We start from the raw sequence: 25,588 nt of genomic DNA, 5'->3' as shown, positions 1-25,588 counted from the left end.
TTTTTTGTTTAGTTGGAGTTTCTAGAAGAGGTAGGGTGAAAAAAGTTTTTTTCATAAAAAAATATTTTTCACATTTCATGAGAAATGAAAATTTATGGAGAAGATCGATTTTGGCACTTTCCATGAGATGAAAAGTGGTGCTATTTTATTTTTTTCTAAAATATCTTTTTAAAAAATGATTAAGATTTTGCAAAATATCAATGAATGATTAGGATAAAATATTAAATAATATATAATATAATATTAATATTATATTAATATTTATATGATTATAATATTTATATTATAATATTTATTATATTTTAATATTTATACTAATATAATATTTATATTAATACTAATATAATATTATATTTTTATCTATATTAATAAATTTATTATATTAAAATATTAATATTATATTAATGTATATTAGTATTATATTAATATAATAAATTATTATAGTCTAATATTATATTATAATAATTAATATTATATTAATATTTATATAAAGTTTAGGAGCAAAAAAGATATGATCTTAGTAGGATATAATAGGTATTTTATATAGTTTTTTTAGAAAAATAGATGTCTAACTAAATATAAGCTATTCTGCAATAAGTTACTTTCTCATGGTCAATCAAATATGTCAAATTAAATATATAAAAATTTTATTTTTAAAAAATAATTTATTTTTTAAAAAAAAAAAAAATTTTTCGCAAACCAAATAAGTCCTTGTTATCTCTTGGGTCTAACTTTCTTATCTCTTCCTTTACTGCTCCTCTTGTTTTTTTCTACCTTTTTCTCCTCCAGGTCGTCAATATACTTTTCTGTAGACCAGTTGCCCTTAAAGGTTTTTACGATCACAGACTGAGAATGTAGTTCTGATAATAGAAAAACTTAATCGAGAGTGATTCCATTCATTATAGCGGCTGGTGTATGTAAAAGAGTACTTCACGAACCAGATGGCAGCAGATCCTCGTGGCTATTACAATCCTATCTAATGGCAAAAGCAGGCTTTTGCGTGATAAAAATTTGGATCACTATAGAAAGATCAGAATACCATAGTGAGAGAATTGATGTTGGGTTTGGATTTGGAGGGACTTATTGCCTAAGATTTGTAGTATTCATTGTACCATGAGCAACATTTTGAGCATGTTTCACACTTTCACTCCTCGATCACACATTCCACCTATGTTCTGTAAGTATTAATTTGGTGAAATTCAAAGTTAAGGGGGTTGTGTGATGACTTCCTTTGCCACAGTAAAGCTCGATGCATCTGCCTGCTTCGAAGTAGATGGCGAACATCAGCGAGAACGGCAATGATGGTGGACGGCAAGGAAGTTTCCTATCTGAACTGGACTAATGGAAATTGTCAGTTCCAGTTCCCAGTTCTGGTAAGCCTTAAGAAGTTGAGCTGCTTCAGAATGATTCACTATTGAGCTGCAACAAAGCAGTAGTTCGATATTATGATAACGGTAGATATGAAATCAAGAGTGCCGATAGGCCAGATATGAACTCAGCTGGCCAAATCAAAAGTTCCATTACGTAACACACTAGAAGATCCAGATTGAGCAGTACAGAGACTGACTGCATATGATTGCTCCCTTTATTTGGAACAGCATTAGGTGAAATAGTCTTATTTATCTATAGATGGCGTCACCAAATTGGAGCCAAATTAGTCTAAGCAAGAAATGCCAAGAAGATTAATTGCAATGCGCTTTCGTACCATACTAATCTCACCTCATGAAAATCAGAGAACAATGGTAAAAATCATTTTGATGGTTACTCCATAAAATTGTCATTTATTAACCTTCAAATAAACAAATATTGCTGATGGTTAGTCCACCAACATTGACATTTATATGGACTCAAAGAAACAACCCTCAAACTCTTACACGAAAATTCTTCCCTCAAAAAAACTCCAACTTGAATGTGCTGACAATTTAATAAAAATGAAAATCAGAGAGAAATGTAATGGTAGAAAATTTTGGAACAAACACACAAACTTCAGACTAAAAATTAACGCTTGTTGATAGCTCGGCAGGATTTCCTTATTTCTCCTTGTGTTCCAGTAAGGACTTGGATGGTGCCCATCTCGACCAAGGCATAGTTGAATAGGGTTGGGAAGTTGGATCCATTAGCTTGCGATGAAACTAGATTTTTGGTTTCAGAGTCCAAAGCCAACTTTTGGTCGATTTCAAGAATGCCATTCTTCATCATGAGTTGCTTGTAATAACTGTTGTCCACTTTGTTTGCACTATACCTGTTCTGATCCAGGTTGATTGTGTTATTCCCTGATGCTCCATTTGCAGGGCATCTAAGTTTTAGCTCCTTAACGAGAGCAGGATTCATGGTAGGATCAGCTTCATTTGTTCCCTTGAAATTGTAAAGGCGATTCATGACAAATGCACAATGCGTGACTCCAACAGTATGACCACCTGTAATAGCTTTCAATTATTATTTGATGCTTGGGTCATTAATAAGATGTGAGCTATTATTTAGGTCAAACTGAGAAGGATAAACAGTTCAATTGTTGAGACAGAGATACACAGCATAATTGAAGAAATAAAATTAGAAATCACACACACCAGAAGGGCAACAGTCTACTTGAAAACATGTGGTAATATAGTTGAGAAGTTCTTTTGGATATTTGATGTGTTTGTGGGTGGGAACTGAGGGTGAAAAAAAAAAAAGCATTTGACTGAAGTGATTTGAGAGTTCTCAAAAACTAATTTTTCATCCTAGGAATGAGTACTAACACACAAAATTTGGGTCACATCCGCCTTAGGATCTCTATTCAAGTAGACAAGAGATGAAATTTATGTGCCAAGTTTGTTACTTAGACTATATTGTTAAATGATCTCTAATGCAGAAGAAGAGTACCGAACAGAAGAACCATTTCAGCTGTACTGAGTCCCTTCCTTTTAAATGCGTCGAACGCCTGTGTCACTGTTGCTGAAGGAGACGGGAGATTCACGTTGCTGGCAAGCGAGACCTTTCCATCTCTCCTCCTCATTGGGAATTCATACCGCAGCCCTCCATCCTAGCGTTACAAATAATCCAACAATAATAATTTCATTACCTTCAATGGAAAAAAGAAAATACCTCATTAGCTTGGCATGTTCGAACAGCTTAATTACCAATGCAACTGCATCCCTTGTCGCTGCAACAACAATGATATCTGCGCATGAAACTACACCAGGGCAGGCCTTCTCCAATGCAGCCTTAGCTTCGTCGATAATGCCGTAGCCCCTGACACTCAGGTTTGGGGGTGCAGTCTTCTCACTCGAGGATCCATCCAAGAGTATCGATGCATCGCACCCCTTAACATATAAAACAATCATCAATAATGATCGAGCTTGATTCAATGCAAAAACACACTACATAAGCTACCACAAGAGAATATTAGTAGTTTTGTCAAAAAAGAGAATATTAATACACTACTAGCTCGTGTCTTTATACATTGGTTACAACCAGTGGTAATCTAGGCTTAGTCTGAGCTCTCTTGAATATGAAGCCAGCACCTGGTTCATGCAATAAACCATAACCACCTACTTGTTCCAACCGTATGGGATCACCTTTATAAATCAGTATTCAGCAATAGTTTCTATCAAGAATAAATTCTAGTTCAACCTAGTCTATTAATTTTATCATGAAACACTTACATTAACAAAGCAGTCATGGAACTGCATTCGAAGGAGCGCAGCAACGATGGCCGGGTCTCTCCTGAACCGAGCTGTGACAATGCCTCGGATGATGGCCTCGACATTGTTCCGACCGCATTTTCCTTTGTAGAATCCCCACTGCAGCGTGCCATGGCAAGTGGTGCTGAGGTTTAGCACTACAAGAGCAAGAAGGATGGCAGCGAGCGTAGAGGACTTCGTCTTGGTTGGCAAGGAGAAAGATGTGATTTGTGAGACCATGGCATGCCTTTAAGCTCATTTATGGGAAAAGGAGACAGGAGAGAGAGCACAGACTTTTGGTTTAATAAAAATTTAGTAACTGTCCATACTGGAGCACACGAATTACAAGGGATAATGCCATCACGTCTTCTAGGTTCTAGACTTGCTGAATTTGGCAATTGGCTTCGTGCCCCCAGCGAAGAATAGGTGATGCTCCTTTGACCTGTCAACCAGCCCTGTCCTGTAGGAAACATTTAAGCACTTCATTCAAATCACCAGAACACACCTTAGGTTCAAATCTCTAACGATAGCGTTGACTTGGTCAACTTTATCCAAGTGACCAACCAAATCTTCTCAAACTTCTTTACCCAAAAGAAAAATCTTCTCAAACTTCATCCTCCCAAGTTTTTTGAGAAGGTCACCATTGTAAGTTTTTTATAAAAGTCATCAATGTAAGTTATAAACTAAAAGTGTGATGATGCTATGGGGATCCTGTTCTTGTGCCCATGGAAGGTTCTCCTCCCACATGGCATGTGGGTTTTAGTATAAATTCCGGGATTTAGTATGATATACGAGGGAGTTAGTATGCTAAGGATTTGTAGTGATTATGGAATGAATCTGGGAACGAGGAACCTTTATGTGCATGATGGGCATCCATAGCATTTTCCGACCCAATATTCAAAACATTTTTTTCTTAGCAAAATATACAAACACACACACACACACACATATATATGTCTTTTTAAGTACAAGATGGTTAGTCTGGTGTCTTGGACGTATTCTTGTTGGAAGCTCAATCAACAAATCCCTAGTTGTGTTTTCACTAGTTATCTTTACGGATCTACAAAGAAGGTTATATTCTACACAACATTATAAATTTTAAAAATTTAAGGATATATGCAGAAAATTTAAACTAGTGTTTATCTCATACTTTCGCATCGTGATCACTGAATCATTCTATAACCACTACAAATCTTTAGCAATTATACATAATTGAAATTTAAATGAGGCATCTATAGATAATTTTTCCTTAAATATCCCATTTAGGCATATAGTAACCACATAATCATTTTGTTAGATTTTCAATCTTCCTAATTAACTAAAGTTCTACTTGGGGACCTGAAAAATTATTTTTCATTTCTAATTTAATCCATGGAATCAAGGAAGAATTAAAATTGGCCTCTCTCTCCCGGATGATCTTCTCAAATCCATGGTGATGATCATCACACCCTTCCACCATATAGCATTCTAGTTTCGATAAGTGAACAAAAAAAAATATTTTAAGGGCCCAACTAGACCTTCAATTATTTCAAGGTAAATTGGTTGCATGTTTCTTCATTGAATCTTAGTTGTTATGAATAGGACATTGGAAAAATTAATAATGGTGCCTAAGTTGTTAATTTTAATTATATATCATTCCATGATCTATACTTTTCATGTTCAAGCCATATGGGTCAATGGAGAAACTAGTAATAACTATAATCCTAAGTTACAAATTCTGTATAAGATAATCAGAATTGAAATGGAGATATGAATCCTCGGGAGAAAATCGAGATTGGATTTTAGAAGGATTGGACCGTTTCCTTTTCGTTTTGAAATTGAAATTATAATTGGACTCCTTCAAACCAAATAGTTGAAATGGGAGTCATCCATTTTCATTCTTATTCGAGATCTCAACTCCTCTCAAACCAAACACCCTTCCTTCCAAACGAAGCACCCTTTAGTATTTTGTCTTTTAGGAACTTATACTGTTCTTGAATCATGCCATGGCTCAAATATTTGTGCAGGTGAGAACTGCCCAAGGTCCTGGGGAAGGGATCACTAACTCTTTCATTTACCACTCCAATAAATTTTTATGGCATTTTTTCATTCACTTTATCCATAACATTTATTGTAGACCAGATCTATAGAAGAATTTTCCATCCATAAGTGCTTGCCTTGGTGTCCTCTCATTCATAGGTACGGCGAAATAATTGTTCCCTGGCCTGTTTCCAGGATGGCTCTTGCTAGACTTGTCACCCTGTTGCATTCTTGCCTTGACAAGAAGTCAATCATTCTCGAGAAGCATCATCACATGCTTTATGTACTTGTCATGGCCGTGCAGGTTCATGGTTAGTGCAGTCAAGGATTCCAATGACGGTGGACAGAAATTTCAAGCATGTTGTTGGGGAAGCCCAACTGAGCTGAACAGCGAGAAGTATGGCATGACACAATGAACCTCCTAATTTGTACCTTTGTTACCAATTATGTAAAATAGTTATCTTACGGCATGGATTTGTTGAATATGTTTATGAATGCGGGTACACTCCCCCACACCAGTATTGGAAGGATTTGTGTTCTTCGAGAGAGAACCCAGATTATCATGATGATCAGAGGTAGGTCAAGTAGGTGCATACGCTCTCGTGAGAGGCACCATGCTTGCTTGAGAAACACTTGCCTGGCAGCTGTAAACCTAAGTACAGCGTCCTTAGACCCTGGAATTTCTATGGTCTGTCTTGAGAGATTCTTGGTGATCGTGTTGCACAAAGAAGCCCACCCGGGTGATACCAGGTTTATTAATTTGAGCCTTGAAAATGGATCCAAGCATACGGTTAGCAGGCAGGCTACCAGTGATATTTTGTACTAGGATTCCGTTTGATTTTCAAATGTCACATTTGTTGCACGAGTTTTGGTCATCAATTGTGCCATACGATCTCAGAAGTATTTCATTGATACACTCTCGTTGTTTGGGTTAGGTGTAACACCTTGCAGGCATAAAATGGAATGAACCCTCACATGTTGAGGACTTTCTGCGTAGTTTATGATTGATTTTCAAATAACTGCTTGCCCTGTGTTCCAAAAATCCGACAAATCTATGAAAACTAGTATTGCTCAGAATAATGACAACTGACAGGCATAACAAAACAAAGAAAGTGATATCCACAAGAAAAATGCGAAGCAAACCACCCAATTCATCTGCAATTCTGATTAGGCAAGCTTGTTAGATGTTTGGAGCAGTAGCCCCTTTACAACAATTCTTTGTAATATTATAAAACAACCCATCCATAAAAATTCATTATTTAATCGACATGTAAGCATGCAAATGACCGGACCGGAAAAGATCGACACCTTTCAACAAGGTTGCACACTGCAACTATTTTTCTGCGGATATTTTGTGAAACCATGAAGGTGGATGACTGTTCCTCTTCAACAACACCCACCCAAGGATTCCATACATATATATATATATATATATATATATATATATATATATATATATATATATGCACAGTGATCACTCACCAGCAGAATTTCCACCATTTGCAACATAGGCAGAAAGAACTGCCTTGACCCCTTCCATATAGGCACAAGATGCTTCCTCCCAACTGCAACTTCTATTGACACAACTAACATAGCTTCATGAAGAGAAAATGGGGTAATCCTTTCCTCAGCGCTGGCTGTGCCGGAGGCTAGTAGCAATTGCATCTCAAACTTCATGCTCACCATCAAAATCCTCTTATAACTAGTGTGCCATGATGTAATTGTGAGAAGCAAACCCCTCCAACCTGCAGCATTTTATGCACAAGACTGCAGAGGCATGTGTCAGCACAACCATGTTGCTGGACGCAAAGAATTTATCCCATCACAAATAACATCCACTGCAGCTCAGCCATTGTAATGAAGTTTTTGGTTGGGTGCGCTCTGACTTTGCGGATGTGGGAGTTGCAAATTTTGAGGCTGTGTGTTGTAATGAGTGAAGGGTTGAGAGTAGAGAGGATTCATCAGGCCCTGCACATGTCAAATAATTAGGACTTCATAATTTACAAAGGAAGCAAATTAAGAATTCCAGAGATGAGCACCTGTGATTGAAGAGGACCAGGTCCAGTCATGCTAAAATGGCTCTGAGATGACTCATCTTGTGAAGGGTCATTGAGTCCTGCTTGGGTTAAAAGACCTTGTGATCCATGAGGCATGTAGTCCTGGATAAAACACTAACGAAGCTTCAGCCAAGAAATGAAGGATAAAAACACACAAGATTTTTTTTCCAGAGTTCATTTAATTGGGCAGAAACAGATGAGTGATTTTGGAGTCCACCTACCTGTGATATGAAATCATTTCCGGTGCCCAAATGGGAATATCCTGGCTGTGAATTCTGGTTCAAGTAACTCCCTGGGAATCCAGCCTGTCCTTGAGCAACATAATCAACACCATAACCACCCTGAGAAGCCTGTACAAAGCACCAGAAGATTTTTCCACTTGAAGCACAATCTAGAATCCAAGCAACATAAATACTGCAGGAGCTTTCAAAAAGAGTAAAATAAAAGGTCATTTGATTGAAAACATAATGCCCAAAACAGACACTTGGGAAAAGCACTATAAAGTCATTTAAATGTGAGCACTACACAGACGGTGTGTTTTGTGTTGCTTTTTAACAAAAGTCCTTTCTGAAACTTTTAAAAGCCAAAAAGTACCTCCTACTGAAAGTATTCTTGCAACAAGAAAGTCAACACTAATTTTAGGCAAAACTAGAAAACCTAGCTTCTAACTTCTTTTGTAAGAACTATTTCAAAAGCAGAAGCTACACCAAATACACCCTAAACTCCTGGCAAAAGTGCCACTCAAATCTAAGTCATCACCAGAGATCAAGGTTTGAAATAAAATACTAAAGTGTCCTGTCTTGGTATGGTACATACTGCAATGTGTCTTGATATCTACTCATGGTTCATCCTAAGTTTGAAATACCATGGTAGGGTACAATCTACACCCTCAGAATAGAAAGCATCATATTGTGGTAGAGTCGGTTTTTCAAAATTTGTGGGAAATTTTGAAACATTGCATGCTTATACCAAAAATACACTATCTCAAACAGCGTGATAGAAGTCCCAGATAAGCATACCATATCATGATACATGCACTTCAGAAAACAAAAATCAACCACTAAAACTTGCGAGCAGCTTAGCAAATGCTAGGAACAAAAAGGATCTAAATTCTCTCAATAAAAAAAAAAAACATATGCAAGAATAATTATCAGATGTGTAGAAGATGAAGGAAAAAATTTCACAGTATAGGCAATTAAAAACATAGGACAAGTCATGCACTAAGTTCCAGCATAATTCCACTAAGAGAACCCAAAATGGGGCAACCGGAAATGTTGACAAGTCATACTAAGAATGTTAATAAGACATATAACAAGTATTAATTATCAAGCAGAAAATACAAATGATCTGACATATCTAGAGTTGCTGACATACTAAGAACATTTATATGACATGTAACAAAGTATTAATTATCAAGCAGAAAATACATATGATCTGACATATCTACAGTGTCTAGATGCAGTGAAAGCATAATATAATCAAGTTTTCAAATTTCTAAAATACACAACATGTCACAGACTACACTATTTCCAGGTTAATTAAAAACATATGCATTGCAAACCAGCCGAATGCCTGCTGGAAAATTCATGCCATGATTAGGAACTGTCAATGTTAAGCTACAATTACTACCATCAGGGGTATGTATAATACTCCTTTTATCATGTCTATATATCATAAATTTACTAAACATAATGCTCCAGCATTTTTGTGCCTAGGACAATCATGTACTGTAACCCTTCCAAAACACTCACCCACCTAAAGAAATTTTCTGGGATGAGTAACATTATTTGTTCCACAAGGTTTAAAACTTTAAATATTGCTTCTCCAAAACTATAATGGTACCAATGCACAATACTATGGCCTCGTAGATTAGGAATCAAAACATTTTAAGAAAACATAAAAAATTGTGAAATGAAAACAAAAGCTTGTTGTAGTTGAAAAACAACCAATAAGGCAAAAATGCCAATGGGCCTGGGAAAACATTAAAAAGAAAGACAACAATGAGAAATGCATGAAAAATATAATGGCAACATCTGGTATGATCATGAGAAATACACAACAACACTGTTTCAAAAGTGTTTCAGCAATTTCTATTTTGTGAATTAACATGTTTCGTTGTTGTAATAATGTACTTTACTGTGAACTAGCCAAGGCCTTATGTATGTGTAGGAGGTCAACCAAGGAGTTAGGAAGACGATGACAGTTGCAATTGACAAGCCAACTAGTCAATAATGACAAATAATCAAAGTAGAACATGCGCCCTTCTTCTTCTTCTAGTCAAATCCCATGCCACCCTTATTAGACCATATTCAAATAAAAACAATGAAATAAGTGAGAGGTACACAGGGCTGGGCAGGGTGTGATCACCCAAATATTGAACTCTGAGGTGGCTATCTGCTATCTAGTAATATCCATCAGCAAATTTGAGAACAATGTCCAAATATAAATAATAAAAAGAACACATACTGATATAGAAATTCAAAGAAAGAAGATGGTTATCCAGGTTCATTTAGGGCATGCTTGGATGCAATCTATTCCCATGAGTCTCCGTCGGATAGGCATACTTCCATGGAAATTGTCAACCTCATGGAAATATAATTATCAAATCCTTTTGAATAAGATTTTAAAGATCCAAAAAACTATAAAAAGAAATAGATTCCTCAAGAAACATAAAATCCACTCATTTTGGATTTTTATTTCCCACATCAGCCGAGCAAAGTGCATCACAGTATTTCTCTAAACAAAACAACACCCAGTTGAAGCAAAGCAGCACCCTTCCACGGCCCATCCTTACCTCATCTGCCCTCTATTCTTTCCATCTTTTACTCAAATGGGTACTTTGGCTTCTGATTTGCAGTCATGAACCTACCAATACTCATATCCCACAAAGAAAAAAAACAAAAAAAACAAAAAAAGGACAAAAAACATGTTTGGAATTAAGGTGGGTTGAGCAGGAAAAACTTTGGATTAAAGTGGGATGAAAAAGAAAAACAAAGAAGAAACAAGTTTTTTATGGATAATAAAGAAGAAATAATATTAGAAAGAAAGGAAGGTGATGAAGAGAAGGTTAGATTCAGGATGTGTCAACATGTTGAGAGATCTGTCATCATACCTCCTTTTGGCTTTTCCTTGGGAATGGCCGTTTGTTCAATCTATCTGCATGTGATTGTTATATGGTTTAGGGGAGGTATGGTGCTTAAGATTTTAGTGCTTTTTTCCCCTTGAGGTAAGAGTTTTGCTCGGAATAAGAATATGCTTTTCTATTTCATCTTCATCGCTTCAACAAAGAATGATAGCTGTTCTCTTGTTTGGCAAACTTGATTTGCCAGCTTGAAATATAGTTCTGTTGGACTTGTATTCAAATATTCAAGATTTTTAAACTTTCTTTAGTTTAACACAATTTTGTATAACCTGTCATTATTTAAAAAAGAGAAATTGAAGACAAAACTGGATTTAAGTTGTAGGACTGGATCTAGAGATTATTGCATAAATAATTGGATGTTGACTGTATTATATGGTTGCTAAAGAATTCAACACCGGACCCCAATAGCCAAAGGTCTTGCCGATCCTTGTCATGATATGCTTTATTTCTTAGGATACTATAGTTATTCCTTTTTCAATTTTCATTTTTAAGCTACAATGAAAACCTTAACCGAAAAGACTGGTCAAGAGGCCTATTTTAAGTCAAGCTAGATTATATAGTCCAGTATTCGACTAATATTGACTATGACAACTTTTCCTGCACATTTGCCTAGAATTAGCCAAACAACAAATACCAAAAGATACCGCGGTCAAAACTTTCTTGGTTTTCTCTTCTAGCATATTCCTACATTTTTTTAAAATTCTTTAGTAATTTTCATCCAAATATACAAACGGGCCCTTAAACATTCCAACTTTCAACGACATGATAACCAACAAAAAGGATGACTTTGGGGGTTGGAGGGGCAGCCTCTAAGTTGCACTGAAAAAACATTCAATAACATGTACATTAATCGGTACCTGACTTACCACAGCCCAATTTGAAAAGAAAACTAAAACAAATTATTGTCATCTAAATAATCAGGGAGTGAGCAGCCCTTCTCTAGAATTGCAGTGACCAATGGTCTTGAATTGAAGAGTAAGAGAGGTCTATGAATGGTTGTGGTCTCGCATAATAAAGATTGCAAGTCAAACCACAGCATGTTGTGTTTTAAGGCATGTTGGGCCTTGGAAGGAGGGCGCAACAACATCAATGTTCTAGAAAAAAGAGGAGAAATAAAGGGAAATATATACTGATACATATAGCAAACTAATGTCTGTCTTCAACATTCGGCATAATAAAATGTGATTTCACGAGATTAGAAGACAAAACAAGAGCATGGGAGGGGCAGGTACAATCTTCAAAGAAAAAAATGGAGTTGCTTTGGTTGGCCAAAGCCCACAACACAGATGCATGGCAATCCACATTGCTCCTCACATGCAATGCGCATGCAAATATAGATAAATAACAAAAAGAAATTATGGTGGAGCCTGCCCTCCATTAAGATGAGTTCTTATTCAAATTTCACATTGAATTAATTAATCATTTCCCAGAGTAGATCCCAGAGCAACTTACAATAGACCTTTAGAAATCCAAAAAAGGAAAATGCAGAATAATTACGTACCTGAGTGGAGAAATCTGTAACATTATATGCAACATGTGATCCTTGACTTTTAAAGTCATCCCCCAAAAAATCCTGACAAACAAAGATAAGTCCAACAATTGGCAACACTTACAAAGAGCCAGAATAAAATGAAGCCAAATCTGTGTCTGGACATCTACCTGAGACATGCCACCCATGGAAAATCCTTCACGAAAAGTTTGACTAAGACCTTGAACCGGTATCTGGAGGAAAGTATGCACAAATTCAAAATGCAATCAAATATCTATGACTGGAATGTTGGATGGTGGAAAGGTGGGAAACCTGTGTCATTAGTCCTGTTTGGGATAATGGACCCCCAGTAGGAGGCTGACTGTTTGGATTGTCCAAGGAAGGGAAATCAAAAGCAGAACCGATACCACCCAAAGCTTGCTGGGAGGTTTGCTGATGTGAAAGGTGGCCACCAATAGGGCCCCCGGCATTTCCACGACCAGCCCCAAAACCCCTATTCCCAGGTTGCGGGACCTGTGAAACAGCTCCAATAGGTCCATGAATAGCCCCACGAGTTGGAATTGCATATGGCTGAGAGTGGGGGCCTCCAGGGAAAGGTGGAACAGGGATTCGAGGAAGGGGATATCCCGCTGGTTGCACACCAGGTTTATGGGTACCATTTGGCGGACCAAATGGCATATAAGAGTGACCTGATTTGCATAAAGGTCAAAAAATTAGGAGAGCAAAACATCAAGAAAATAAAGGTTGTTCATACATTTATAAAAACATCATACTTGACATGAGAGACAAGTAAGTTTGGGACAATATAACGAAAATGTTCAGCCTCTGGTGAATGAAATTCTGATCACATATGAAGCATATCTAATCATCTAGGTTAAATAGCATACCTTTACCACGTCCACCTCTTCTATCAGCATTAGGGCCTGAAGAACTGATGGGCCCAAAGTTATCAGCATGCACGATCCCTGGACCACCCCCAAGGAAAAGTCTACGGTCACTGTAGATCTGTTGGGCATCAGAAAAACAGCAATAAATAGGACATTATTGCCAACAAATGCTGATTCAGCGAGAAATAACATGACACTATACAGATCTAATTGAAAAGAGCACTGAAAGTCAAGAAAATGCCATATGACATGCTTTGAGTGTGGGCAACAAACCTTTTTGGGCTTTTGAAATTGTATCATACTTTGCTTCAAGTTATTCAGTGGTCCTTCTACAAGGCATTCATGCTCCTGTAAACATAAAATTATCAGAAAGAGTCAGTTGCACCTCCATGTGTTTAGTAGTTAAATGCTGTGTGGATATGGACATGGGAGTTAGATCATCGCACATAACCAAGTATCCAATTTGACAAGAGGAACAAAATTAGGTCAGGGCATGTAGAATAAAGAACAATATCAATAAGATTGTATTCATGATTTTTGTGGATTCTTTTCTATTGTAAGAATGGGTAACTAAAGCAAACTATTTCTTAAAACAGCCATCCTCTGCATACAATCAAAAAAGTGTTTCCTAGTTGCTGAGTGCCAAATTGTTACCAATGAGTATTTTATAGTTTTACTGTGGCATTTTGTAATGAGTACATATAAAGGTGAGTTTTCATATATTGGTGACATCAAGAGATCTTACAAAGTGAACACAAGAATTCTGTTGTCCCAGTTCTACCAATTTATAAACCATAAGATCAATAAATTTGATAAGTATCTGAAGTTTCTGACACATAGAACTTGCAGATACATCTTGACTGGGAAAATTCAGGTTGGATATGAGAATCCATGTAGCACTGAATGAAAGGCTTCAGCAAGCAATGCCAGCATCCCAAAAATCCATTTAGAAGACTCACCCAAAAAAAAAAATATTCATCACTAATTTTAATAGGCACTTAGTTGACAAATAGTGATGAAAAAATTTCTACAAATAATCTAACTGGTGCATTTCTTTGATGATTTATGTTAAATCACTTATTAATAGCTCAACCTCCCCCAAATTCATGAAATGAATAATACTGGTCCAAAGGTAATTTCCACTGTGGCCAAATCATTGTCCCGCGAAACAAAGAAAGTGCAATGACCGATAAAGTCAGCACAACCAGGATAAAAAAGTAAAGCATTGCCAATATTATTTTCTTCAGATAACAGCCAAACCATATCCCACCAAATTGTCCACATCAATATTTTCAGATTCATAATTTTATCTTCCACTGAATTTTTAATGCACTCAAAGCAACATGAATGGCAGAACTTTCCAATTTATTCAAACTTCGTGCCTGCTCGATGTTGTAAATTAAATCCTTTCTCTTGTAGTTCAAAAGTGAAAATGCATAAAAAGATTTGAGTTTTCTACATCCATCAAAGAGCATATCTCAATGTATAACACTCTGAGAGTCTTCTTGGTCATATCAGATAGATCCCACCTTTCCCTTGGATACATGACTCCAGTTTCCAAAGCATCCACAAAGATCAAATCCTCCAAATATGACAAAAGTATCCCAAGCAAACTGACTCATATGAGCCTAAAGGTGTAATCACATCTAAACACTTCTAAAGGTCCACAAAGTCTTTGTAAGTAGGGGTTTTCATAAATAATTCGGAAGGCAAATGATCTTAAAAGGGAATTCTATAGTTGAACCAGATCATCCCAAAAGTAATTTTCCAAAGAGCTTGCCTCCTCTGGAGAGCAAGTCTCAACGCATTTAGTGAGATGAACGAGTTCATCCTAAGAAAATTATCAACTACAGAAATCTATGCTAAATTATCCTTGCTTACGAACATAGCTGTATGAATTGATCTAAGAAGATAACAATAATTTCAACCCAAATATAGTCAAAAAAGATTTTAATTGTTTCTGCATAGTTATAACCAATAGCAAGGTCTGCAAAACCAGTACCAGGAACCGTACCAGTAAATTACCATTTACGATATGCTCGATACGTTATGCACCTGTACCAAGATAGGCTTTCAACACTTTACTCTCACTCCTAGCTATGGTACCATCCAAAACTGGGTGGTACGTGGGGTATTGGGCAGTTCCGCTCGGTATGGTAGACCATGACCAATAGGTTTCAAATACCAACTAACAAAAGGATCACAAATTCTCGACTTTCTTTATACTACTGGTTGTAACCAAACATCTTTGGAACTTACCAACAGTGAATTCTAATCAGTCTATTTTCCAACAAGAACAATTGATCGGCACTGAAAAACTACCCATCATAAGAGTGTTTGATCCAATTAATAAATTTTGGTTAAATCCCAAGTTGGCCCCGAAGACCAAGAGAATAACCAAATTCAAGATTGAGGCATCTTCCAAGTTAATTTTGATTTCATTATGCATTTGCAGACGATGAGAAAATTAACATTATTTCATCTACCGTATATGAAACCACTCCAACTTTCTTGGAAAGGATGTCAAGTTCTCCATCAACCCCTCAATCATAACCTAATAATTTGCTAGACATCACATAATAGACTAACAAGTTTGAAGTTCTTAAGATTGATCAAGAATTCACTTCCTAGAAAATTGATACATAGTGCAAGACATAAACTCACAGCCTCTTTAGATGCCTGAATAATCCATTTACTAGCAAATTACCACTGGTAGTTGCCACCATCTCAATAGTGCAAGGAAAAGAATCACTGGACAGGTTTGGCAGGCCTCCAAGGACGCACAAACCTGCTTTTTTAGAGATAATGGATTCCACTGGAAGGTTGTCTTCGTTACCCTACATTACAGGAATTTAGGAGACCGAGATTCCCCTTATCAGAGAAGAATATCTCTCCACCCAGATAAACAAGGGACCGACCTTGTTCTATTTACTATATTATAAGATGTTTATGCAAAAGCACACCAAGAAAACAAACTGCATGAACTTCTATTGACACTGATAAGATAAAAGCAAGATACCCCATCTGTAAGCACACTTAATCTCCTTGACCAATTATGATCGTGTGGGATTTAGTTGATGTAAAACAACCTAAGCACAAGTGAAAATTAATGGGGTTGGGCAACTCAAAGAGAACAATATTGTAGAAACAAATTTAAAGGAGAGATGATGTGGCTTTGCATGCTTCACATGGGCACCTAAAGAGGCATGCAACACAGCACATTCAACAAGGAACACACCCATCATTTTCATTTTCATTCATGGGAATCAGAAGTTGATATAATGAATTTTGAGACTTAATCTTATGAACCATCACCTCATCATGAAAACCATGTAGTGAATGTTAAGATTTAGAGTATTTCAAGAAATTGCTGTTATTAAAGAAATTAGAAATCCTTAAGAAACAAACTTGTGAAGATGATTAGTCAAAAAAATTCAAATACGCCGTATTAAAAAAATGTGTAGACATATGAGCCCATAATATGACATATAATTGCTAGCTTAGATAAAATCAATCCATTTGGAGGATGCAAGTCATGGCTCAACACAAGATTAACAGTCATGCAAGCCCAAAACTGCTTGACATGCATATGCAACCTTCAGTAAAAGAACAAACAAATTAAGCATAACTAAGCATCTTAACAATGGATAGCACAATCAAATATTTTATTCTTTTGCCTATATCCCTGGTTGTGTAATAATCATATACCTAAATAGATATGAGAACAGGTACCTTGTAATGTGTCAATAAGCTATTCCATAATGGTTGCTTGCTAAGGACTTTCGGATTCCCCAAAATAACAATGCCATAACGAGCTCGAGTTAGTGCAACATTCAATCTGCGTGGATCATTAAGAAATCCAATTCCCTGAAAAAAAAAAATACATACAAGGAGCCAGCACCAAAAATCTCAAATGTTAATATTCCATAAAATAGCAGCCATACACAGCAAATATAGTTATCCTAACAGAAATGATATTGTTGTAAAATTGAAAAGTAGATGATATGAAATTCAAGACATCCACAGTCCCTACTTGATCCCAAAAGTTCTACAGCATCTACTGCAAACTCTGAAACACAAATACTAATCATGGGATTTCAACCAGCATAACCTTATTAGTCTTCAAGTGCCTATCAAGGTTGCTACAATATGAAGCAAACTTCTAATATGGTGGTGCAAGAAATGTGTTACCAGCCTATTAGCTGGAATTGCCAAAAGCATTAACCACAGGCATGATGTAGGCATATTGCAAGCCATCAATGATTACATTCTTATCCAAATATATCTTAGATATAGCCCAGCAATATGCCTCAGAAACCAGGAGTCCCAAAGATTACTGGTGATGGCACACCAGGTGTTTCGAAGACACAGTTACCTGTGAAAGCTTTTGAAATATTGCATAATGGTTTGTGGAATGGAAATAATTAATGCTCAATGTCTTGGACAAGTTGAAGCCTGGGCTTCAATATCAAGCAAAAACATTTTTGCCACAAGTTGCTCAAATTTCTAATGACTTGGCTAGTGTTATTAAAGGCACACCTCAGGTGCAAAGGCCATCGCCTCTATACCCCCTAGGCGAGGCGACATCCCTCAGGCGCACACCTCTGCATTGTTCAAAGGCGCAATGAGGTCAGTTATGTATTAAGTTTTAGGAAAGGTCAGTTATGGTACATAAGATAGGTCAATTATAGTACATAGGAAAGGTTAGTTATGTACATAGAAAAGATCAATTATAGTACATAGGAAAGGTCAGTTATAGTATATACGATTCCAACAAGTATTAATTTTTAGTTTTTAAAAAATAAGAAAGGTCAATTATAGTAAATAAATTTTGAAAAGATCAATTATAATAAATAGTGTGCTAGTTTTTACTTACTGAAATTTTTGCCTATGACTAGTTCTCTACTTTTCTGTTTTTGGTGCCTGACTTCTCTCAGGCGTGCGCTTGCGCCTTGCGCCTAGGCTCCAGGAACCTCTAGTGCCTAGGTGTGCCTAGGGCCTTTTAACAACACTGGACTTGGCAGCAGTCTACACTCCTTATGACCCAGTAAGAATTGATGACAGGGACCAGGTTCTTGCAAAAAGAAAAGGAATCAACAATCGAAATTAAACTACCTAGCTCAAAGTTATACTCACGTTTCTTCAACTATGCCAGATGTATATGTTAAGATGGTGTGTTAAAATACAACAAAATAAAGTAATAAAAAAAATTTAATGCCCTCTATGAAAATATAAATGACAGCCGGTTGGCATAATTAAGCTAGTCAGCATGCCTAGTCCGTCGAAGTTTCTTCAATGTAAATGTTACAGTAAGTTAGAGTTTGATAGCTAAAGGAAAAATTTATGCTAAAATATAATCATAATGTGTTGCAGAAAGTTTTCATAAAAAAAAGCCGTGGCGGGAAATTCTAATGAATGAGTTCGGAAGCCTTTTTTTTGATTTTTTTTTAAGTGAGGGAATGCCTACAGGCTTCGGGAGCGAGTTGGAGGGGCGGCCCGAGATTCTTAGAATGGATCAACCAAATCTTTCGGAGCAAGCCCCCCCACTCAATTATCCTGCTGAGGGGGCAGCCATTCCGCATGCGGATCATCCAATCCCGGCGGAAGCCGGGGAACAAGAACCCGCACCCCGGGCTGGTTTCCAGAGATTGCCTTGGCAGGAGGCACTTGATTTACCTAAAGGGGAACCCGCTCCCCCCTGTCTAAAAAGGCACGTGAGGCAAGAACTTGTCAGGCTCTTCAATATTGGGTATTGTCGTAATCGACAACAGGCCTTCGTCGAAGCGGCCATCGAGCCGCTTAATATTGAAGAAGCTACTGTTGGTTTTTGTAAAGCTCTTCTCAAACGAGTGGAGGAGCTTCAGACGAGCCATTATAATGGAGGTGATCACCTAAAATTCGCCTAAGTGAGTTATGCTCATCTGAATGCCTTTCTAGCTATTACACAAAGGCCTGAAGTTGTGAACCTAATGTTTGAAGTTCATCATTCTTTGTGTGAACTTTATACACCATGATTAATGAGACACTGTAGATTTGACATAAATGCAAAATTGAAAGAAGGGAATCACAAAGGAGAATTGGACGATAGTAAGGAAAAAGAGCTATCCAGCAGGGCACGTACTAAATGTCGTTTTCCCATTTGGAACAAAGAACCATTTGTTTTCACGTATTTGATGATGTCTGGCTCTTACAGAAATCTGGTTGGACTATGGCATATTTAGAGATCCTTTTGTCTTTTTCATTACTTTGATAGTTTTTGGATATGTTAACTGAAAATATACCAACTCCAAAATAGGGCAAATATAATCCCATAAAAAGGTAAAATAAAACCATTTCGACATTGAGAATCTAATCAACTGTCAAGATCTCTCAAAGCAATTTGGGCCTCCCAACCATGATATAAGGTCTTCCATGACAACTCAACTATCAACTGTTCAAGCCTTTTGAGATATTGGTAAAAAAATCTTGAAGTCAACTCAAAGAACAATGGATGAAGCAAAATATCTCTCACTCTTGCCACAATGAATGCATAGATAATCTGGCGTCAGACTGCTAAAAATTTTGATATGAAATACCCCTAATACAGGTCCTGTTTGTCACCCCTGCATCCCAACTCCAACTACACACCACTCCCAATCCCACGTCAACTTTTCAGACCTTGATATACAGACCCATGATAAAATGCTAGCTATTTCTGAACCAGGTGTACCTGATAATTAGGCATTCCTTTTCTCAATCCTCGAAAGCCAGAATATCTCTTTCAACTCTAGAAGGCATATATGTCAAACACATGCAAGCTTACATGTGTTTGAGTTCGAACTTCTAACATGCAAAATTGCATTAATCAAAATGTACCTAATACAGTCAAGCTACATTTTCCATATTTTTGGGTGTAAAAAATACATTCCATGAATACACAAGCTAGACAAAGTGCAAATTCAAATTCAACAAGACAAAATAATGGGCACATAATCACCTATTTTGTTTCCTGGTCAAAAGCCTGTGAACTCATTACATCCCTGCACTCACCAAACTATCTCAAGCATTACCCTGTTTGGGAGCTTTCCGGATACAAGCCAGATGAATTTAAAAAAAATCATGCAATGGAGATCCATTAGGGAAAGCATATAGCTTATGACCAGGCTCCAATTCAAATAGGTCTGATTCAATTATCTAAATATAAAATATACTTCAAATATAATAATGTACCTTACAGTCACCCAATGATTAATTGCCATAAAAGGTAGATACACACAATTTCTGATTCACCAAAGTATAGCAAATGAATGCATCATCGATCACCTTCAGTCATCTTTTATTTTCTTAGTTAAAAGAGCTTTAAACTCAACATATCCTTGCAATCACCAAAGCAACTCAAAATTTCGACTCTAAGAAAAACTGGCCCAAACAAGTCAAGGAGATTTTACATTCTTCAGTAGAGATGTGCTAGGAAAGATTGTAACTTATAGCTAGCCTCCTACTCATATAGGTCTGGCTTAATTACTAAATGCAGATTATATTTGATAAATGACTAAGTAGATTTAACGTATGGTTAACTTATTATGACAAGCAGTACTCATAATGTCATCCAATGGCATCAAGTGCAATTAGCAATGGACAGAATCAACCAAACAAAAAACCTTTCCGAAGCATTTTCTTCATGAAATGGAGATTGAGAAATTAATAGCCTAAATCCATCAAGATGCACCAAGTATCCACTGTACATATGCTTCAGAGCAGAAAATTCCTCTTCATTCATTGCATGTCCGATTTAAGACCAAACTATGATAAAAGTTCATGTTTAGGCCATTGCACCAAATTTTATGTAAATTACGAAATCAAATGAATGGTCCAAGAATTGGTCAAAAATCCTTTAGATCCATTAACTAATAAATAAGCTGATACCTGAAGAATCCACTAAAACGATTACAATTAAAGAAAAAAAAATCAACCTGATGTTCATTGCTCCGTACGCAAGACAAGATAATGTAATCTTTTTCTCTACCCTGGAAGGAGTCAACACTGGCAACCTGCAAGGAACATTCATGTTGAAGCAAAACTATCCAAAGGGCAACTAACACAGCGAGGATTGACGTTTACCTCAATTTCCTTATAAAGCTGTTGCCTAAGAGCACCATTCCTTGACATGTGATTAACTATATACGCCCTTTGCCCTTCATATGGCGTTATAACACCGATCTGCATGATTCCAAAGAAGACGAGTGTCTAGAATAAAGGCAAGGATATAGTAAAATTTATGTATAAAAGTATCAAAGAAGCTTGACTTACCTGGCTAGGTATAACACCACTTCTCAAAAATGATGTAACAATTTTTTCAACATTTGCAGCCTCAGTTCTATTTAGGTAAGAAGTTCCACTTGCGCTTATCTCCTCTTGTCCCATCTAGAACAGAAGATGCAATTTTAGCAATTTCCCATCTAGAACCTCCATAACATAAATTGCTGCAAGTGCACGAAGAGGTAACAAAGACATTAGAAACAAAGATATCAGATACCTGGACATAAAAGAACATCGGACGATTGGGAACCGGCCAAGGAAAATCAATGCCAGATGATTGCCTTTCATTTATTGTCACTCCATTTTGAAGGGTGCCCTCATAGAAGCTATTAGAAGGAAATTCTGATAGGGAAGGATGCATCCGATATTGGACCTGCAAATTGAAACAAGCTTAGAAGTTGATAAATAATCTCCCAATAGAACAACAAGAAACATATGACTGCAAGCAGTGGTCTGATCAAGTGAATAGAAAACTAATTTACATACAATAACAGAGAAAAGAAATGCAAGAGTGCATCTCTCCATAAGCATACTAGAGAATTCAAAAATAATAAGTCTTAGAATGTTCTTCAGCATTTGTTTGATTAAATAATTCTTTTCTATTAATTTCTTATCTCTTCAGTGTCATGTGAAGTCTGCTACTTCATTCTCAGGAATGCCACATTTGACTATAAATTAAAAATAGGCAAAGTGACAAAGATGTTCGGGATGAATTTAAAAAAATACAGGAAAATAAGAATTATCCTAAAGAATGCATATCAAGAACAATTTCAGCAATGGCATTCAAAACAAAAGGCATTCGCCTAAACCATCATGAACAATAATAACATTTCTAATGAAGAGGCAGAAGCTTGGGCAACAAAAACCTATTTTTAAATTAAACAGTTGCACATACAGAGTTGACACAGTGATATAAACAACAAAAGGAAAAAAATAAAATCCCTAATTAAGACCATTATGATGGAGATTATAACAGCATTAATGTATGTACATATGCATGAAGGCATGCATGCATTGAAGTATGCATAATTAAAGCAGGCCAAACAAAATCATTCCTACAGCCTTTATACCACAAGAAAGCTACCATATCACCATGGCATAGACATTCATCTAGTCCGGAATTGGCAGGCCTAATAGACAACAAAATTTCCTGCACCATAATAAATTACTTGTACTAAATAGAACATCAAAGCCTGTTTGATTTTTAGACAAACAAACAGCACAAGGATCCAAAAACAGTAAGATTTCTCACTACTAAAGTATTGCCAGAATAAAAGCTCTATCACACAACAAGAAGCTGCAATGGAACCATGCAAATAATTTCTTCCCAACACTTAATATCAGCTGATAAATAAATAAAGAAGACGAGCAGTTAGCTCGGAAGCAGAAACTGCTAAAACATTCCATGTTCATGCTCCACCATGCATCTACTACCACCTAATTATAATCCGACATTTTATTAAAAGGGCAACATAAAGACTTTGAGGAGAAGCTTGTTCTACTTAGGAAAAGAACAAGAGCCTGATCTGCCTTATAGATGCTACATGAACATTTTGGTTTAAAAGTAAAATAATAACAGAACTATGAAACATGGAACAGAGTCCAGAAAGGATTTGGCATGGGACCTCTTTTAACAGGATTAAAATAAGGGTCCCATATGAGATAGAAATGCCTAAGAATTTTACATATAGAGTTCCTTAGAAATTTTTGAATATATTAAAATATAACATGTTGGAATTTTATTAATTAAGTAGTCAATTCAGTTGAAACACATGTTCAGTAGCTGAACGTAAGTCTGTAACATTATTCAGTTCTGTTACACCATAATTCACAAATAAAAATAAAAAGAACATTATGTAGTTGTAACCAAAAATGAGTTTCCAGCTCCAACCCACTGCAGCAGTTCTGGGATCCAGCCTGAAATAGTCCAACACCCATCAAAGAATAGACCTTGGCAGCAGCATACCAGGAAAATGGCAACAAGCAAGGATAATTTGTATTTTTTGGAGCAGCCTGGCTTTTAGGGCAAAAATAGGTTTAACTCTTGCTTCCAAAAAGTCAGAAAAAACACTGCATGCTTGAGATCACAACTTAGAAATTCATCTAATACCAAGTAGACAAAGACTATAAGATTCGACAAGAACAAGGGATGTATAAAAAATAACTACATTATCTTTTGGAAGGAGAAAAAATAGTTTAATTCACAGGCAGTATTAGTTGAGAATTTTAGTAGTAAAAGTTAAAGATTCAAAAAATGTAAAGGCCTCTGCTAGTGATTTTATCCATGCTTTTATAAAACCCTCATAGCTCCTGAAATCTTCTTGTTCAATGATTCTGTCGTTCACACCTCAATATCAAACACATGACAGAAACAGTGGTCATGAGTCATGACAAATAGAGCTGGATATGCACAGGCTAATCAAAGAAGACAATGCCCATTTAAACAGCGAAGCGGTTGTCACTTCCCTGAAGTGAAAAAAGACCACAAATAAAGAACAGAGGTTTCACCTGCAGTCTGAATGGTTTAAGTCCAAGAAGCACAAGGCGTTCAAAAAGAGACTGTGCTAACCCAGCACGAGCTGCCTTTTTACACATTATCACCGGACCAAGTTGACAATGATCTCCAACAAGAACAACCTGATTCAAAAATTGAAAACAGTTCACAAAACAAGTCTATGAAGATTAATGCATCCTAATCTTAGTTACTGCCATCCACCTACCTGTTTGACCCCAAGAACCAAGGGAATAAGACACTCAGGTTCAGTTGCTTGGGTAGACTCATCTATAAGAACCTGAAAATGAAATCAGTACCAGGTTAGCATATAATTTTATATCATTTGTGACATGAAACTTGAATATTTCAGCATAACATAATCCACCTGGCGGAATCGGAAATTTGACAGTCGAGGATCTCCAGCACCAACACAGGTGCAACAAATGACATCAGCATTCTGTAATATCTCCCTCTCAGTGGCCCTTTTCAATGCCTTAAACTTCTTTTCATCACTGCTCGACAATTCACCTGCAAATGTACATAATAACTTCATTTCCCACTTCCTCATCATGGGTAAGATACTTTCATCCCGACATAAATAATGCTACCCCTATTATAAAATAACACATGGCAGTACAAGATAATCCCATGCTTCGAGAGTTAAAAATTTAAAATGTGCTCTTTCTTTTATGGAAAGAGCATTTCCAGAAGATCCTAATGGCAACAATGCTCTAGAATCAGCTTCCAGTGAAAATAAAAATAGGAAGCATGGAAAAAGCATGGAAAAAGGTAATGGTAAATGTGTTTAAAAACAAGCTAAACAGGTTAAAAAAGGGGGAAAAAGAGATGACATAGAGATTGGTCTATTTGGTCCAACAGGTTCTGTCCTCTGTATAGCACCACAAAATAGAACTCGTTCGAGCATCACAGGTTCTGGGAATCCAATACAAACTGGAGAACAAGAAGAGCTCTTAGTTTAAGAGGCAGGGAAGTAGATGGGAAGAACAACCGCTTTTAGCCACTTAACAAGAGAATTTCTGCAAAGATTGATTCTCGAAGAAAAGCTTTATCTAGGTTCTGGTTTGCTAAGTCAAGGGCAGTCCTTTTGTCAGAAGTCCAAGATAGTTCTAGCCCAACTTGAGATTTCAGAACCTCATCCTCAGCTCCCCTGATGTTCTGAAACAAGTCACCAAGAAACTCCTGATTCCATGGCGGGAGAATGCCTTTCATTGCAACTTTTTGAAAAAGATGAAATGAAAGATGATAAGACAATAAGGGATTCCATTCCATTATAAGAATAACAAGGAATATTTTTGCAAGGACATTCTACAGAATGACAAACTCAAAGACAACAAGGGATTCCATTCCAGTGTAAGAATCATAAGGAATACCTTGTTCATCCTTTAGCTGTTGGAGCTTATGAAGTTCACTCTTTTCAGATGTATCAAGATGCCGAACCTGCAATATGAGGAGAATATCAGTGATATTACCTGCAAACCCCTTGTGAAAGTTATTTAAAAAGAAATACAAGCTAACTTAC

The 25,588-nt window shown here is 36.6% G+C and overlaps 2 protein-coding genes across 2 annotated transcripts in view; both read right to left on the bottom strand.

Moving 5' to 3' along the window:
• Positions 1-1,998: 1,998 nt before the first annotated feature.
• Positions 1,999-3,902, bottom strand: LOC105043889 (peroxidase 60). Its single transcript, XM_010921616.2, has 4 exons — positions 3,645-3,902; positions 3,120-3,302; positions 2,863-3,022; positions 1,999-2,417 (listed from the first exon to the last, which is right to left on the bottom strand). Exons 1-4 carry the CDS (start codon positions 3,900-3,902, stop codon positions 1,999-2,001), a joined length of 1,020 nt encoding a protein of 339 aa, XP_010919918.2.
• A 3,196-nt stretch (positions 3,903-7,098) lies between these two features.
• LOC105043814 (regulator of nonsense transcripts 1 homolog) overlaps positions 7,099-25,588 on the bottom strand; it is a 30,059-nt gene continuing 11,569 nt past the window's right edge. The window contains exons 13-29 of the mRNA XM_010921532.4: positions 25,440-25,506; positions 24,434-24,576; positions 24,275-24,346; positions 24,063-24,191; positions 21,772-21,927; positions 21,546-21,659; positions 21,357-21,455; positions 21,209-21,286; positions 16,989-17,123; positions 13,530-13,604; positions 13,257-13,374; positions 12,682-13,058; positions 12,540-12,602; positions 12,382-12,453; positions 7,960-8,088; positions 7,721-7,840; positions 7,099-7,649 (exon numbers count right to left, since the gene is read on the bottom strand). Coding sequence (XP_010919834.1) covers positions 7,527-7,649; positions 7,721-7,840; positions 7,960-8,088; positions 12,382-12,453; positions 12,540-12,602; positions 12,682-13,058; positions 13,257-13,374; positions 13,530-13,604; positions 16,989-17,123; positions 21,209-21,286; positions 21,357-21,455; positions 21,546-21,659; positions 21,772-21,927; positions 24,063-24,191; positions 24,275-24,346; positions 24,434-24,576; positions 25,440-25,506 — 2,070 coding nt within the window. The 3' untranslated portion in view covers positions 7,099-7,526. The remainder of the gene's footprint in view (positions 7,650-7,720; positions 7,841-7,959; positions 8,089-12,381; positions 12,454-12,539; positions 12,603-12,681; positions 13,059-13,256; positions 13,375-13,529; positions 13,605-16,988; positions 17,124-21,208; positions 21,287-21,356; positions 21,456-21,545; positions 21,660-21,771; positions 21,928-24,062; positions 24,192-24,274; positions 24,347-24,433; positions 24,577-25,439; positions 25,507-25,588) is intronic.

This window comes from Elaeis guineensis, chromosome 4 (genome assembly GCF_000442705.2).
Source record: "Elaeis guineensis isolate ETL-2024a chromosome 4, EG11, whole genome shotgun sequence".
In the NCBI taxonomy this organism is placed as follows: domain Eukaryota; kingdom Viridiplantae; phylum Streptophyta; class Magnoliopsida; order Arecales; family Arecaceae; genus Elaeis; species Elaeis guineensis.
The sequence above is the reverse complement of the archived record's forward strand: the minus strand, read 5'-3'. Positions and strand labels throughout refer to the sequence as shown.

Coding starts and splice junctions, on each gene's coding strand:
- LOC105043889 (XM_010921616.2), bottom strand. CDS start 3,902: ATGGTCTCACAAATCACATCTTTCTCCTTGCCAACCAAGACGAAGTCC. Junction 3,303..3,644: donor TCCATGACTGCTTTGTTAAT/GTAAGTGTTTCA, acceptor TTATATGTTAAG/GGGTGCGATGCATCGATACT. Junction 2,418..2,862: donor TGAAATGGTTCTTCTGTTCG/GTACTCTTCTTC, acceptor AAGCTATTACAG/GTGGTCATACTGTTGGAGTC.